This window comes from Podarcis cretensis (genome assembly GCF_951804945.1).
Source record: "Podarcis cretensis genome assembly, chromosome: 14".
In the NCBI taxonomy this organism is placed as follows: Eukaryota; Metazoa; Chordata; class Lepidosauria; order Squamata; family Lacertidae; genus Podarcis; species Podarcis cretensis.
The window spans coordinates 28,250,825-28,268,560 of NC_137183.1; the positions used below are offsets into that span (position 1 = coordinate 28,250,825).

Consider the following 17,736-nt stretch of genomic DNA (forward strand, 5'->3'; position numbering starts at 1 on the left):
GCTGTAGATCATTGGCTTGAGCGCAGCACCCCATGGTTGAATTCAACTCGACTTAACTGTCCAGGGGTGAGTCAGGTATCATATAAAGATAGGGCACACACAAATTTAGAGGGGTGTGTGTGTCACATTGCCATCACCATGTTAACTTCCACTCTAAATGTGTTATTTTAAGAGAAGGTGGAAGGTGGAACGAGGATGAGAAAGATGGAACTATGTAGCTTTTTATTTTTATTTTAAACTTGGTCCTGTGGTGCAGGTTGGGGTTAAAAATGAATCTTAGGCTTGTCACGACAGAAGACGGCAGCAACTCAGAGAGCATATGTAAGCCTACATGCAAATCATTCCTTACCAAAAAACTGTTGTCTTTGGGGTTTGTGGTCAAGCTGAGACCCAGACGCATATTATCCTTGCGCTCCGACACATTGGAAAGAGTTACTCTTCCTTGGGAAAAGAATGCCAGAGTTAGGCATGTAGCGGAAAGGAGGAACAGCTGTAGAACAGGGAGCTTCAGAAAGTGTTTGTGCAAACTCTTTGCATTTCCCTCTACCAGTTTTAATGCTTGGTTTTTCAGGAAGAGGGGCAGCAATCAGACCATGTATAAAACTGAAAGCATTGTGCACTTGCAGGAAGGGCCATAGCTCAGTGGCAGGGCATTTGCTTTGCATGCAGAAGGTACCAGGTTCAAATCCTGACATCTTCAGGTAGGGCTGTGAAAGGTTTCTTGCCTGAAACCTTGGATAATGGCTGCCAGTTAGTGTAAACAATACTGAGCTAGATAGATCAATAGTCTGACTCGGTCAAAGGCAGCTCCCTTCACTTACTCTCCCCCTTTGAACTTGAGAACTTGGCTAACTGGTAGCATCAGTCTAAAACAGCATCAGTCTGAAACTGAAAAGGAACATTCAGAGCTGGTTGCCACCATGCTGTTAGGTCACTTACATGCTTAACCAGCATGCTTAACTCTAATTAATGCATGAAGGGGTTAAGACCATAGAGTAAGCTGTCTTGCTAGGCTTAGCTAGGTCACTTCCCCTCCTCTTAGGAGGAAGGGTTGCCAAGCTCTCTGTTCTCTCATATTCCTCCATGTGAACTCTGCCAGTAAGGAGGTCTAAGCTGGATGCTCCAAGCTTAGACTGTGGGACTAAAGCAAGCCATCTTTGTGTTTCTATGCAAATTATTTAGAAACATTTACCATTTTTGGAACCTAAGTTATACTGCCTGTGTTTTGTTGCTGCTGTATGGAAAAACACATGAATCTGACCTTTGAAGAGTTTATAAGTAAACAATTTTAAGCTTACCAAACATGTGGTCTCTTTCTATGCTAAAGGAAGTGGGGAATTTTAGGAACAATTTTAGGTTTGCAGCATGTTTTGTTATTTTAATTCTCTCCTAGGGCTCTCTCACCAAACAATACTTGCCCCAAACCTGGATAGAGGCATCCTGGGAATTATCTTTTTTATTATTTTACCATATCTATTTTTCATTTTAATCATGTTAACCAACAAGAGTGGCATTTCATAGAGGCCTGCTGGTTTCACTTCCCACTGAAAAATGTTCCAGGGCTATAAGGGTAGAGCTTAAAGACGAAATAGAGCTGATCTAGTGGCAATCTTTCTTACTTATGCACCACTCAGAGAAGTCACTGGTAGCTATGGATGTGAAGACATGTGGGCCTTTGAATGACCCTTAGCAATTTCAGTGGAGCACATATAGAAAAGATCCTCAAGGTGGTAGATTTTATCCCATGGGTTTACCTAGATTGAGCTTGGAACAGGTGCTGTTGGTTTCACCATTCACCGAACACTTGTAGACATCTCCAGTCTTCTGTTGCCCACTGGTCTCATAAGGGGCACCGACTACCAGCCTGGAGGGAAACAAAAATTTGAGGAGGGGGGGTTAGGAGGAGGTCTTTTATTGGCCATTTCTGAACATCACACATTTGATCACAAACACTGAAAAGCCTTATCACTGAACGGTCTAACAAAATACAGAATATTGTAATAGACACAATAATTTATAAAGATCAACTATTTAAAAAATTGTATAGAACGATGGAGTATTTTTCTGACGTTTTGGAACGTCAAACACCGAGACAATATACAACCATATAACTGTAACTAATAAAAAGAAGCAGCACTGCATTATTGTATTGTCTTTGTTGGTCCTTCATGGTCAGTTGTAGCTTACATTATTTAAAAATATGTTACAATAATAATAAAAATCAAACAAGCATAGAAACCCTCCTAATTGAGTGTATGCATAGGAATTGCTTACAATGACCACCGTTTCCTTGCAGTCTGCTCCAACCCCAAAACATTATACCATTCATTCATTCAGCCTTCACATTGGCATAATTTAGACAATAAAATCATAAAGGGGGGGAGGAACTATCCATAAAACATTGGTAATCCAGATACATTAAGCACATGAAAGTATTGCACCAAATAGCAATGCATTGTAGCCAATTCAGGGAAACCCCATTGAAATCAACGGGCCTAATTTAGACAGCTGAGATTCCTGCGTTGCAGGGGGTTGGACTAGATAACACTTATCTAGGGTCCCTTCCAACTCTGCAATTCTATAATTGTAGTCGTGTCCATTGATTCCAATGGGTATTCTCTTATTAGAACTAGCATTGGATATAACCAGGGGTGGCTAACTTGCAGGCCACAGGCCACGTTAGTCCCCACCCTCAAAAAAAGGTTTACATTTTAAACCAAGGTGAACTGAAAATACGTTGTCTGGGTTTGGTAGAGGACAGATAATAAATATCTCAAGTGTGCTGTGTATGCACCTCTGGATAGGGCCCATGCACTAAGCCAATGCTGGGAACCTGTGGCAATCCAGCTGTTGACGGACTCCAATGCCCATCATCACTATTGGCCATGCTGGCTTGGGTTGATGAGAGTCAAGAGTCCAAGTTCATCTGGTTCCCCATCCTTGCACTGAACCTTCCGTCCAGTTAAGTGTGCAGTTCCCCTTAAGAAACAAGCAGCCTCCCCAAACCTTCCAATATTTGGACACTGTCTATTGCCTTGCTAGACCACATCATGCTGTAGTTTAGAGGATGCTTGCAGTCACTTTTGGATGAGAGAAGAGAGGAGATGCATTCCCTGCCCCCAACCACATTTAATATTTAAGGACAGAGTTCATTCAACTCCAGCAGAACCCCACAACAGCCGGGAATCATAAAGAAATCTAAACAATGACTAATTCCTGTTTGGAATGGAGATCTTTTTCAAATCACCCGGATCGAAATCTGGCAGTAGTTGAGAGTCTGGGGACTAAATATATCAGCTGATTAAAAAAGAGTTTCAATGCAGAGCAGGAAGCAACATCAGTCAGTGTAATTTCTTGGAAACAAGAGTTGGTCTTTATATATTACATGGTGGATTAGAGGGAAGGTCCCCCTTATCTTTGATGGGGGATCTGAACCAGGGGTTGGAATCCAGTCAAGCATTTCCTCCCCACCCAGAAGAACATGAGGTACCACCCACTAGTACCCTCTCGGGGTTGGGTAGACTTGTACAAGCTGGGCAGGCTTGTTTTGCTGAATGCTTCCCATGGAGTGTGCTGCCTTCTGTTGCTCATGACCTGCTTTTGATGCTGCTAGAGCGCATCATTGTATGCTACTGGAGAGGACTGGCCCAAGGCTGGTCCCATGGTAGAGACAGGAGAGGAGCAAGCAAGGCTCATTGCTTTTTCTAATATTTTTCTAATATGGGGGGCACACAGCTTTTTCTAATATGTTATATGTTCATATGATTTCTTGTCTTTTCTATAATGTATTTATATATATATATATGTTCTTTAGTATGAGACCTAAAGGCGACTAAAAATGTCAATAAATAAATAAGACATTTTGCTGCCTGAGACAAAGCACAAGATATGAAACAAGCTTGTTTCCTGCTGCTCCAGAGGCCAGGACCCAAATCAGTGGATTCAAATGACAAGAAAATATATTCTGACTTAATAATAAATAACAATAACAATAACAATAATAATTTATTTATACCCCGCCCATCTGGTTGGGTTTCCCAATCCACTCTGGGCGTCTCCCAACAGAATATTTAAAACATAATAAAACATCAAACATTAAAAGTTTCCCTAAACAGGGCTGTCTTCAGATGTCTTCTAAAAGTCAGTTGTTTATTTCCTTGACATCTGATGGGAGGGCGTTCCACAGGGCAGGTGCCACTACTGACAAGGCCCTCTGCCTGGTTCCCTGTAACCTCACTTCTCGCAGTGAGGGAACTGCAAGAAGGCCCTTGGAGCTGGACCTCAATGTTTGGGCTGAATTATGGGGGTGGAGACGCTCCTTCAGGTATACTTAACATTAGGAAGAACTTTCTAAGGGTAAGAGCTGTTTTGCAGTGGAACAGATGACCTCAGAAGGTGGGCCATTGCAGGTATTTAAGATGAGGTTGCATGGCCATCTGTCAGGGATTCTTTAGCTGTGGTTCCTGCATTTCAGGAGATTGACCATTGGAGCTCCTGGCAGCTCTACAACTGCTGCTGCTGTTGTTATCTACAATCCTATGATTCTATGATATCCTACACCACACTCAAAGGCAGCAGGCTAGCTTAGGGCAGAGAGTGCACACACAGTTTGGCCCTATAACTCTCTTCCCTTTAGTATCTTCTGCCTTAGGCAGCTGCCTCACTTTGTCTAATGGTAGGGCTGGCTCTAATACTGGAATACATCCATCATTCATGCAAAAGCCCTACCAAGGAATGTTTCTTCTACTTAGTGTTGTTGCAGGAAATCAATCGGGGTTGCCTCTGTATGGAGTGATGTGCCACATCTGGAATCCATGAGGGACCACCACCAGCTGTTCCTCTGGATCTAGCTATGCTCAAGCTAGGCAGCTTTTCTGGAGCTCTTTCCTTTGGAAATGTCCAGGCTCTCTGTTTCCAGAAGAGAGTGGCAGGTAAGGGACTGATAGATAGACTGTTTCTCAGTTTCATCTCTGAGACTGAGCCTGCCCCAATGATGATGATGATGATAATGTCATGAAGTCCTGACGTAGGACAAACCTCCGGGAAAGATTCCCCACAGGCCTTGGCATTATGGATTACTTTTTACTCAGAAGCGAAAATCAAAATGCACTTGCTTTCAACCCAATCCCAACATCACCACCAGGCTGCAAAGGTAGCAACTGAAACGAGCATCTTATTTTCGAATTGCAAACAGGACGTCCAGCCAGCTAGTGAAGGAGGAGAGGAGATAAAGTTTTCAACAAGCCGTGTTGACACACCTCGTGAAGAATTCCTCAAATGCAGTTGTCAAGGCTCTGACATCTGCAGCAGCTAATCCCCATCTCCACCTTCAAAGTAACTGGGGAAATATTTCCATGGACGCTAAGTTTCCATGAGGCTCAATCACCACCGCTCTTTAAAAACTTAAAGTTCAACCCCAATGGAAAGCAATGTGTCATTGTCCAAGAAAGACAGAAAAAAAATTATGTGGCTTCCTTTCATTTTAGGACTTTGCCTCCTTCATTGTCATGACTGTTATAGGTTTTGGTTTCCACCATAGCTCTAAGCTTGAATGACTCACTTTTTAATGCTTTATATAGCTTTGGAATTGTGATGCCTCTGGAATTGGGTGGAAGAAGTTTAGGCTTGCTTAGGCAGCATTATTAAAATTCTAGAGACAACCACAGAATGTTGTTGGATATCCAATCCATTCCCTCTTGAAATGAAGGGCCCTGCAGGAAAGGAGAAGACTCTGCAAAGGTGGCTGTTGGATTATCACTATTTTAAGAGACTTATGCCAAGTTTCCTTTCATTATCATCAGTGGGCCTCACAATGCAGCTTTCTTCTGGGCCAGAGTTCACCCCCTGCTATGGATTCCCTAATTCATGCTAGGTCAGAGAACATAAATAAAGCCTACTGGATCAGGCCAATGGGCAACTTGTCCAGCATCCTGTTCTCACAGTGGCCAACTAGATGCCTAAGGGAACCTGCAAGCAGGATTCGAGCACAAGAGCCCTCTCCCGTAGTCTCCAGGAACTAGGTAAAGGTAAAGGTGACCGACTCTGGGGTTGTGGCACTCATCTTGCTTTATTGGCCGAAGGAGCCGGCGTACAGCTTCCGGGTCATGTGGCCAGCATGACTACGCTACTTCTGGCAAACCAGAGCAGCACACGGAAATGCCGTTTACCTTCCCACCGGAGCGGTACCTATTTATCTACTTGCACTTTGATGTGCTTTCGACCTGCTTGGTTGGCAGGAGCAGGGACTGAGCAATGGGAGCTCACCCCGTTGCGGGGATTCGAACCGCCGACCTTCTGATCGGCAAGTCCTAGGCTCTGTGGTTTAACCCACAGCAACTAGTTACAGAAGCATTATTGCCTCTGACTGTGGAGGAAGAGCACAGCAGTTCCCCACACTTACACAGCAAAGGGAAAAGTAATAATATTTAAACAATCAATGTTTATTTAATTACTTCATTCATGCAGCGGTTTGACTTCATCCCCAGAGGTGTACTTCATTGTCTCTCGAGACAGGCAGATGCCAACAACAACTTCATTAAATATCATATCTTACTGCTTCTGATACCACCTAGAAACCATAATCATCAGCACAATATTGATATGCCTCTCTTTTGCCCGCCAGTGGCATATTAAAACCATAAAATGTCCAATAAAATGTCACCATCAATCAAATCCATGTAAGGCAGAAAAATCACAACACACAAGGGCCAGGAGATACTGTCTTCTGGTCAGAAGTGCTCTCGCTAATCCTACTTTCCACACTCTTAGGGTCTAGAAACATGAAATGAAAAATACTTAAAAACAACAAGCCAACTTACCAAAAGTAGGACAATTAATGATGTTATTAATTGTGAACGTATGCATTATTTAGTATTCACCATGAACAAAAAAAAAGTCTATTTAAGATATTTATATACTTCTTTTCAGGCAAACCTTATCAAGCGGTCTTAATATGAAATATTAAAAAGCATCAATTAAAACTATAGAAAGAAATGACAAGTTACGGGGGAAAACATTCTGGATCAACGGCAGGACTTAGGTCAGGGTGGTCCAGTGCGTGGCCTGAGGGCTAAGACCTCTTTTGGTGGCCTTTGGCAACATTCAGTGCCCCCCCCATTGCACTCTCACTGCTTTCCCAGAGCCAGATAAGTGAGGTCTTGGGCTTTGGGAAGGAGGCATGAAGGCTCTGGCAGGGTCCTAGAGTCCCCCTTCCTCCTTCCCAAAGCCTAGTTAGCAGCTTCCCAGCTTTGGGAAAGAGGTGGGCACCAAATTGTGGGCTCATTCCCCCACCCCATGTGACAAGGCAGCATGTGGCCTGTGGGTTCTGTGTTGAAGTACTTTCACGGCCCACTTGGTATGAAAAGTTGGATTGCCCTGACCTAGATAGTCATCAGCTCACCTGGCTGATGTAATTGGCTACTTAGGAGCATCTGAGTGCCAGAGAATAGGCTGAATTCCTTGAAGGAAACCTGTGCTGTGCTTGAGGTGTGAATTACTAGCTGGTTGCTGGACCCTCCAAGCAAATCTTGCTTGCAGCAAAGCTTATCATTTGCAAAACCCCACTTGCCAATTAGACACCTCAGAGTGATAACAAAACCAGATTCTTTTGTTGTAAAGGCATCAAAGCATGGCTGTTTTAAAGCCCCCCCCCTGCAGAATTAATGTAGTTTCCCCCCTGTTTTGTCTTAAATATCTAGCGTAAAACCAAACCAGCTGTGATGGGTCTGGTTATTTTTTCCAGTCGCTGTGTAGCATGCAATGAATGGACAGAGAATAAAAACCACTTTTCTTATTTTGGCTCTTTGGACTTTGAAGCCAGATATTTTCAGCATCTACGCTCAGGGAAGGGCTGTAGGGAACTCTAGGAAATGTAGCTCTGCGAGGCGAATAAGGACCACGCGGGTGGTGCTGTGGTCTAAACCACAGAGGACTTACCAATCAGAAGGTCGGCGGTTTGAATCCCCGCAACGGGGTGAGCTCCCGTTGCTCGATCCCTGCTCCTACCCACCTAGCAATTTGAAAGCACGTCAAAGTGCAAGTAGATAAATAGGTACCGCTCCAGCGGGAAGGTAAATTGCGTTTCTGTGCATTGCTCTGGTTTGCCAGAAGCAGCTTAGTCATGCTGGCCACATGACCCGGAAGCTGTACGCCGGCTCCCTCGGCCAGTAAAGCAAGATGAGCACGCAACTCCAGAGTCAGCCACGACTGGACCTAATGGTCAGGGGTCCCTTTACCTTTACTTTAACAACTATTAGCACCCTTAATAAACTGCAGATCCCAGGTATTTAAAGTGATAGCAAAGCACTTTAAATGCATGGTGCCAGTGTGTCAAAGGCTGAGGAACTGTGTCTGGCTAAGGACAAGGTCTCTATGCCCTCCAGGGCAAATTTCACTGATGTCTGCTCCGTCTTGCAACTGTCACTTATTCCTAAATATTCCTTTGTCTACAAAAGAAGACAGGCCTGGTTCCTGGAGCCACGGGCAGAAGTGAACAATAACAGCAGCCAAAATGCAAAGACCTCCTGAATTTCATTGGCATTTCGATTCTACATCTAATCAGCTGCTCACTGAAATAATAAACCGATGGGGGAAAGAGCTATACAGTTACACATGTTTAAAATACACACGTATATTGCATTTCCCAAAAAATATGTGTGATTAATGTGAAAGACACCAGGGAGAGAAAAAAGAAACGGGTATTTTTGGAAAAGCAGACATGAAACAACAGAAGATCAGCTCGTTCTTTGCAATCAATGGAACAGTTAATCTCCGGCAGCAGCTCTGGAGCCACTAATTTATTCAAGATGGGGCTGGGCGGCAAATGAGAGCTGAGAAAGGGAGTGGGTCACAAGGAGGGTTTCAATGGGTTTTGTTGGAAAGGAGGGGGTTGCCAACACCCACCCACCCACCCACCCCTGGATTCAACTGAGTTTCAATTTAAAGGTGAACTTACTCAATTCACACTATCTGAAGCAATATGTCATCTTCACTCTGCTATTGATTTCACACGGTTCTTGGAAATTCGCAGCTTCTCCGAATTTTGTGACGCAGTTCTCCAGCCAAGCAATGTGTACAAAATTGCATATACTGGGGTATCGTGTGCTTAACTGATGTATTTTAACTATTTTTTAACTAGTTTGATTTTTTAAAATCTGTGTTTTGTAATGTAAGCATTGGAAGCTGCAACTGAATCCGAGCTTGGGAGAAAGGTGGGATATAGATAGATAGACAGACACACAGACACACAGACACACACACACACACACACACACACACACACAGACAGACATTAAATAATATTGTAAGTATTATGTGCACTGGTGTGTGGGTGTGGGATTCACTCCCCAGCCTTTCTGGTACAATTCTTTAGTGATATGGAACAACATGGCTGCTCACTTGGAATGGGCCTCTAAAAATCCACAAGACTTGAGCAAAAATTGGAATTCTTCCAATGGGCGTTGCAAAGAGAATTCCAGGGCAGGGTGTTATATTGCGTTTATAGGCTGGATTTGAAAAAGGACATTAGGGGCTTATCACTTTCAGTCAATTCCACCCCCTGCTCCAACCCCGCTGGCTCAGCCAGCTTTCCCCTAAAATAAAATAGACAGCAAATAGACAGTGATTAGGGGTCTTGAACCTGCATTTCCACAGGTGTCTGCTGTGTTCAGATCAGTACAGGGATGCAGTTGCTGCTGTAAGACATTCTTATGCAAAGGTTTCCTTGCAGGATAATATATCAAATGAAACTGTTTCTTAAACATATGATGAATTTTAGAAATAGCCCTTACAGCTGTCTCTCCCACAATTGCAGTGGAGCATGTAGTCATCCTATTGCCTGTCTCAGGTGATTCTTTTTGTTGTTGCTGTTGTTGTTTAGTCGTTTAGTCATGTCCGACTCTTTGTGACCCCATGGACCAGAGCACGCCAGGCACTCCTGTCTTCCACTGCCTCCCGCAGTTTAGTCAAACTCATGCTGGTAGCTTCGAGAACACTATCCAACCATCTCATCCTCTGTCGTCCTCTTCTCCTTGTGCCCTCAATCTTTACCAGCATCAGGGTCTTTTCCAGGGAGTCTTCTCTTCTCATGAGGTGGCCAAAGTATTGGAGCCTCAGCTTCAGGATCTGTCCTTCCAGTGAGCACTCAGGGCTGATTTCCTTAAGAATGGATAGGTTTGTTCTTCTTGCAGTCCATGGGACTCTCAAGAGTCTCCTCCAGCACCATAATTCAAAAGCATCAATTCTTCGGCGATCAGCCTTCTTTATGGTCCACCTCTCACTTCCATACATCACTACCGGGAAAACCATAGCTTTAACTATACGGACCTTTGTTGGCAAGGTATTCTTTTTGTGGGTGTACAGAAAATGAATCACAGAATTCAATAGTTGGAAGGAACCCAGAGAGTTATCTAATCTACCCTCTGCAATGCAGGAATCACAACTAAAGATGCAAAATGTGACCCCCGGGTCCCTTCCAACTCTACAATTCTATGATTCTATGTACCATACAGGTCATAATTGTGGCTCTCCTTTGTAACCACCTTTCATTTTTAATTCCCACTTTCCCTTCCCTTACAAGCTCAAAGTAGTTTGCTTTTCCATTGTTTTGGGTTTTTCCACTCCAGTTCCAAGCTCAGGCCCTCTCTGAGCATTGAGCCCAAGCTTATGCCTGTTTACTTGGAATCGAGCCCTACTGATTTCAATTGCTCCCAAGTCGGTGGGCGCAGAAACATGGTCCTCCCTGCCACTTTTTACAGCCTTATTAGTGAAGGAACTGTTTGTGGTTTGGGAAAGAGGTTTTGGGGTTTTGCAAGATGAAAAGAGCCACAGGCCTTGTGAGAAAACAAGCTTGGAAGAGTAGCTATGCAGGCCGCCCCATGACCACAAAGTCAGCAAACAACGTCTGAGCTGTGCTAACTAACACCTGTGAAACCAGACCGAGGCCATGTGGAAAATGAATTAGCCTTTCCTTGTTCAGGCCCTGGCAATGTCTAGGCTCATATCGATAGGGAAAAGAAGCCAGGATTGATGGATGAGGACTCAGCTATTTCCATTTCAGAATGGGGAAAACCAGCATTTCATTTCTAAGAAAGAATGAGCAGGTGCAGGCAAGCATATTAGGGATGGGGAAGAAATCTGATTCAGTTCACATGTAAATGCAAATCAACCTAATTCACACTTTCTGATACAGGACGCAAACTGAAACACAGCCGTCCTTTGAAATTTGTGCTTCTCTACATTTTGCAGAATAGTTCTCCAGCCAATTAATGTGTACCAAAATACATACAGCATGGTAAAATGTGCACAAAAGTGCATATATTGGTGAAAATGCCATACAAAAAAGCATATTTTAGAAAGAATTGCATTTGGAGAATTTTGCAGTACAGTGCTGATGAATTTTCAAGAGGGTTTTTTAAAAACAGTAATTTGCAATTATTTAGTTGTGTCTGACTCTTCGTGACCCCATGGACCAGAGCACGCCAGGCACTCCTGTTTTCCACTGCCTCTCACAGTTTGGTCAAACTCATGCTGGTAGCTTCAAGAACACTGTCCAACCATCTCGTCCTCTGTCGTCCCCTTCTCCTTGTGCCCTCAATCTTTCCCAATATCAGGGTCTTTTCCAGGGAGTCTTCTCTTCTCATGAGGTGGCCAAAGTATTGGAGCCTCAGCTTCAGGATCTGTCCTTCCAGTGAGCAGTCAGGGCTGATTTCTTTAAGAATGGATAGGTTTGATCTTCTTGCAGTCCATGGGACTCTCAAGAGTCTCCTCCAGCACCACTCCTTCATGGATCACTGCCTTGCTGTGGCGAAGGGGCTTGAATAACTCAGAGAAGCTATGAGCTATGCCGTGCAGGGCCACCCAAGATGGACAGGCCATAATGGAGAGTTTTGACCAAACGTGATCCATTTGGAGTAGGAACCTGCAAGCCACTCCAGTATCCCTGCCAAGAAAACTCCATGGACAAAGACAACAGTAATTTGCAAACTGATGTGGAAATGTGAAAAACTGGACTTAGGACTGGAAAAAAGAGAAACCGAGAGAAACCAGAATTGGTGGATTTGTCCACCCCATCTCTGGCATGAAGACTACAATTTGGGTCCACCTTCTGCCCCATCCAGGGCAAAAAGGGCTGGTATCACCTGGTTACTACAACTCCATGCTCTAAGAATCTGTGGTCCTCCAGCTGGTAGACTGCAGCAGGGTTTGCTAACTTGTTGGTCTCCGTATGTTACAGGCTCCAACTCCCATCAGCCCCTGCAGGCAGCATGGGCAGGGATGATGGGAGTTGTAGTCTAGCAACATCTGAAGGGTCAAAGATCTCCTCACCTCTGTTTAAGCATATCTTTTTTTAACTGAATTGTTTACATCAAGAATGCAACAGGTATTTCCGCAGAGGATGTGCAAAATACAATGCCATTTCCCGGAAGACCTTTCTTCTCATTTTGTTGGCAACTCAGGAACACAAGAAACTGCCTTATACCGATTCAGACCGTTGGGTCCATCTAGTTCAGTATTGTCTACACTGACTGGCAGCAGCTCTTTGAGCTCTTTGAGGTTTCTGACAGGGGACATTTCTGGCCCCTACTTGGTGAAATCGGGCATTGAACCTGGGACTGTCTGATTGAAAAGCAGATGCTCTACCAAGTGGCTCCAGCTGGTTGCCTTCTAGCAGCTCATACCTTTCCTTGGGTTAAAAAAAAATATGTTTTCCCAATGGGATAATCCCCACAAAAATATTGTCTTTAATCTTTAACAAGCAATGAGGTGACTTTACTTTCTTTTCCCAAGTCATAATGAGTGTTTTCTTCCTGTTTTAAATCAAGCCCTCTCATCCAAATCTGACACAACTGTAATCTAAACAGATGTTCTCAGTGACTGTGGCTTTGGGCTTGGAAGGGATAATTCTAATTACATAGCATCTTCTGAGGAGTGCATCTCTTAATTCACTGCTTGGCATATGGGAGCTTCTTTGAATCATCTCTCCATACTGCTTTGAGAGGGTGGGAGCTGATCTATAAAATGGGTTCTTCAAGACAGGCTGGCAGGGGTTGATGGGAGTTGTAGTTCAAAACATCTGGAGAGCTGAGAGTTGGGGGAATGCTGCTACAGTTAAAGAGCCCCATGTGCCAGCTACATTGGGGTTGTGATATATTGATAAGGGCTGCTTTGCTAAACCCAACAAAAAACACCCATTGGAGGCAATCATGAGTTGCATTATGATATCAGTGTTTCAGAACCAAAAATACTGCATAGAATGGTTGATGAATCAATAGTGTGATGCAGCAGCAAAACAAAACAAAACAAAACAAAACAACAAAACAAAACAAAACAAAAAACACAAAACAAAACAAAACACAAACAAAACAAAACAAAACAAAACAAAACAAAACAAAACAAAACAAAACACACCAGCTAATGCATTTATATGCTACATCAAAAGAAGTATAGCGTCCCGATCAAGGAAAGTCATATTACCACTCTATTCCGCCTTGGTCAGATTGAATCCTGATTTTGTCTTCTGTGGCATTAGTTACCCCTCTCAATTTTGTGTCAAGTGCAAATTTGATGAGCATTCCCTCAATTCTTTTGTCCAAGCCATTTATAAAGGTTTTGAACAACAGCAAGCACAGGACAGAACCCTGCGGCACTCCACTTGTCATTTTTCCCCAGGATAATGAGGAACCATTAGTGAGCACACTCTGGGTTTGGTCAGTCAACAAGCTCCAAATCTACCTAACAGTTATCTTGTATATCCCACTTTTTACAAGCTTCCCACAAGAATATCATGGGCAACTTTGTCCAAAGCCTTACTGAAATCAAGATACTCTACATTTACAGCATTCCCCTGATCCACCAAACTTGTAACTCTAAACCAATAAAGAAATGAGATTTGTCTGGCCTGACTTGCTTTTGGGAAACCCATGCTGGGTCTTAATAATCACATCTTCTTTTTCTAAGTGCTCATAGACCAACAGTTTAATTATCTGTTCTAGGACTTTTCCTGGTAGCAATGTGAAGCTGACTGTTTAGTAGTGGGGTGAACTATAGTGGAATGGACAATTTCAGAAGGTGGTGGACTCTCCTTCATTGGAGGTTTTTAAACAGAGGCCTCCATATTTTGAATATATAAAGAGGGAGAGTCATATAAGTACTCCTCCCATCATTCACTCCTCAATGTGGCTGGGCTATAGAGACTCATCTTAAAAACTTAACTACATGTAACTGCATCTCTGTATTTTCTTTATATACTGAATATGCTCCATGTATAGTTGTTATTGTTTGTGTGGTTATGTCTTAGTGCAGGGGTTGTCAACCTGTGGCCCATGGGCCGCAAGCGACCCATGGGGGCAATTTAACCGGCCCATGAGCCCCCCCAAACTGAGCCACCTGCTTGGCGAGTCCCCATGCGCTGTGCTAAACTGGCACGGCACATAGACTCACTTCCGCAGTGCCGGAAATCGCATGTGTGCATTCCCAGATGCCGGAAATTGCGTCTGCGCATGCCCAGACACTGGAAATCACACACGCAATCTGGCCAATGGAGAGATCTCTGTGGGACTTTACCAGCCCAGGCAGGTAAAACCTTGCCGAGCCCTGTCTTAGTGTGTCCATATGTTTTTGATAAAATCAATATATTTATGATAAAATCATTTTTTTAAAAAAAATAGCAGAGATCTGTCATGTGTGATCTAGCCAAGATTCCTGCTCTGCAGGGGTTGGACTAGATGACCCTTGGAGGTACCCCTCAATGCTATAATTCTATAATTCTATGATTAAGTCCATATGCGATGGGAAATATCAGTTGTGTTTACTACAGAAGGAAGGCCTATGGAAGCCAATGAATCCTCCTTTGCTTTCATGAGAGAATACAATGGGACCTGTAGCTTGCAGTGAACACTGAAATGACAATAAACCACAATCCAAGCAGGAGACAAAACCAATTTCTTTGGCGATCCAGAATTTCCAGAGTGGGGAAAAATATGTGCGAGAGCATTCTGTCGAAAATCTCTTTGGCTCCCGCAATTTGAAACAAATTCAGGACCAACAGTTCAGTTCTGGCAATGCTTTGTTATTTCTAGAGTTCCTTCCTATGTAGAATATTAAGTCCTGAGCTGAACTGGGCTGGGAGGGCAGCAGGGTGATTCACAAAGATTTTCATATCCTTTTGAAAAGCGGGATCCTATTCTGTCCCTTTCATAGCCTTGGGAATGGCTGCTTTTAAAGTATGGAAACATCACCCTCTGAATTTTCCTGCATTTCATTTTTCTCTTACCTCACTTTTCTTTTTTTTTTACAACTCCCCCTCCCATCCATGTGGGACCCTGCAACTCTGGATTACACTGAATGCATGATGAAGTGGCCGGTGTTTCATGAAAGCTAATGCTGCAATTCATTCATTCATTCATTCATTCATTCTTCATTAATTAAATAATTGTTATAAATTATTATTATTATCAGCCTTCCACCCTAAGGTCCCTGGGTGGGTTATAGCATTAAAATCAATTTTTTAAAAAATAAATAAAAGGAATTTACAACCATCATTATTATTAATTTGCTTGTTGTTAAGGTGCCATAAGACTCTTTGCTCCTTTTGATGCAAAAGGCTAATACAGCCTGCTCCCCCTCTGTAAACCGTCTCTGATGTGCAGCACAGATTCTTCCACATGGAGGCATAGTAAAGGTAAAGGGACCCCAGACCATTAGGTCCAGTCATGACCGACACTGGGGTTGTGATGCTCATCTCGCTTTATTGGCTGAGGGAGCCGGCGTTTGTCCGCAGACAGCTTCCAGGTCATGTGGCCAGCATGACTAAGCTGCTTCTGGTGAACCAGAGCAGCGCACGGAAACACCGTTTACCTATTAGCGGTACCTATTTATCTACTTGCACTTTGACGTGCTTTCGAACTGCTAGGTTGGCAGGAACATGGAGGCATATATATATATTATATATATATATATAATATATATATTATATATATATAATATATATATATATATTATATATATATAATATATATATTATATATATATATATTAAAGCCCACATAGCCCCTTCCCCCATCTGTAGTTCAAAAAGCCCTTGACCATGCGATTCTGTGTTGAACAAGAAATGAGGCTAAAATCGCCACTCATTTTTGCACTCCTGAACATCTACCAAGACTGGGGGTGGGGGTGGGGGTGGGCGGCGGTGCAATTCATATAGCTAACCCTATCTTTTTTATTTTGTTTATAGGTTCATTTTCTCATTCTCTTTGCACAGATATGTTTTTTTTGGTGTGTGTAAAAGTTGCAACAACAAAATTAAATAACAACAACATTAAGATAGTAAAGGGCTGTATCCAATTAAGTCCTATGTAGAGAGTAGACCCACCGAAATTAGTTGTGTCCAGTAACTTCAATGGGTCTACTCTGAGTAGCCCTAACATTGGATGCAACCCAATAAGAATAATAGTCCATCCTACCTACCCTCCTTCTCCTTCTCCCGCTCCCTGTCGCAAACCCCAAACTGGTGCATCCAGTTGCAAGCCAGACCACCAAAGACTGACAGCCAAGAAAGCTGGGGAAATGACTAACTCCTTTTCCAGATCAACACAATTATTGCTGTAAATCTTCAGAGCAGATTTGATGCGGCTTCCCCAGAGTCCCTTTCCCTTTTTTTCACATTACAGTAAGACAGAGGACGTCATGTCTGCTCCTGTGATTACCCAAAGTATAGGAGGGTTTGCCACCAGCTCCTCCGAGCTCATGAGGTAACCAACAACACAGGCCTGGGAGCCCTGCGGCTCTCAGGCTGGATTGGGCCTCTTTGAGATTCCTGCTCAGCCATGAAGCCGCTCTGTGCCATTTTAAGGATTAGAGAGACAAGAGACCGAGAGATATAATGCACACACTGAAGAATGCTAGGCAGCAAGGGCTGGTCCTTTCAGGAGCGTGGGGCACAGCCCCACCAGCCTCCCTCTGTTCTCAACCAGCCCCCACCTGCCTGCCTCCTTACTTACAACCAGTCCAAGGTGGGGGTACCCATTCCCATCAGCTTCCTGCTCCCTCAGTCTCTGTGTTGCCTTTGTAGAACATAAGAAGAGCCTGTTGGATCAGCTCAGTGGTCCATCTAATCATCCATCCTGTTATCACAGGGACCAACTAACTGCCTGTGGGAAACCAGCAAGCGTGAGCACAAGATTCAGAGCCCTCTCCCCTCCTGTAATTTCCAGCAACTACAGAGACATTACTGCCTCAAACTGTGGGGGAAGGGCACAGCCATCCTGGCTAGCAACTATTGATAGCCTTCTCCTCCAGGAACTTGTCTCATCGTCTTTTAAAGCCATCCAAGTTGGTGGCCATTACTGCAGACCCTCCAAGTGTCCCTATTTTCCAGGGACAGTCCCGGATTTACAGAAGCTGTTCTGGTTTCTGATTTGATCCCAGAATGTCCTGTCTTTCCTCAGGACGTCCCTGTTTTCATTAGAGAAATGTTGGAGGGTATGAAGTTGTGTGACCCTCAAGCCAAGGAGATAAGTAACTATACAGTAATATCTCCGTGAACGTCCGCCCCGTCGAGCGTCCATTTCGGTGAACGTCCGCAGCAAACCTGGAAGTACCGGAATGGTTCTGGGTTTGCAGCTCACGCATGTGCAGAAGCGCAAACCACTCTGTGCGCATGTGCAGACCAGCGCTTTGTCAAGAGTCCCTTTCGTCAAGTGTCTGGGGCTCCAGAACTGATCCTGGACTCAAAACAAG

General features: G+C 43.7%; 1 protein-coding gene across 1 annotated transcript in view; it reads right to left on the minus strand.

Moving 5' to 3' along the window:
* Nucleotides 1-17,736, minus strand: part of ITGA11 (integrin subunit alpha 11) — a 90,233-nt gene that overhangs the window by 51,787 nt on the left and 20,710 nt on the right. Inside the window, exons 3-4 of the mRNA XM_079953001.1 lie at nucleotides 1,755-1,864; nucleotides 350-441 (exon numbers count right to left, since the gene is read on the minus strand). Of these exons, the coding sequence (XP_079809127.1) occupies nucleotides 350-441; nucleotides 1,755-1,864 (202 nt within the window). The remainder of the gene's footprint in view (nucleotides 1-349; nucleotides 442-1,754; nucleotides 1,865-17,736) is intronic.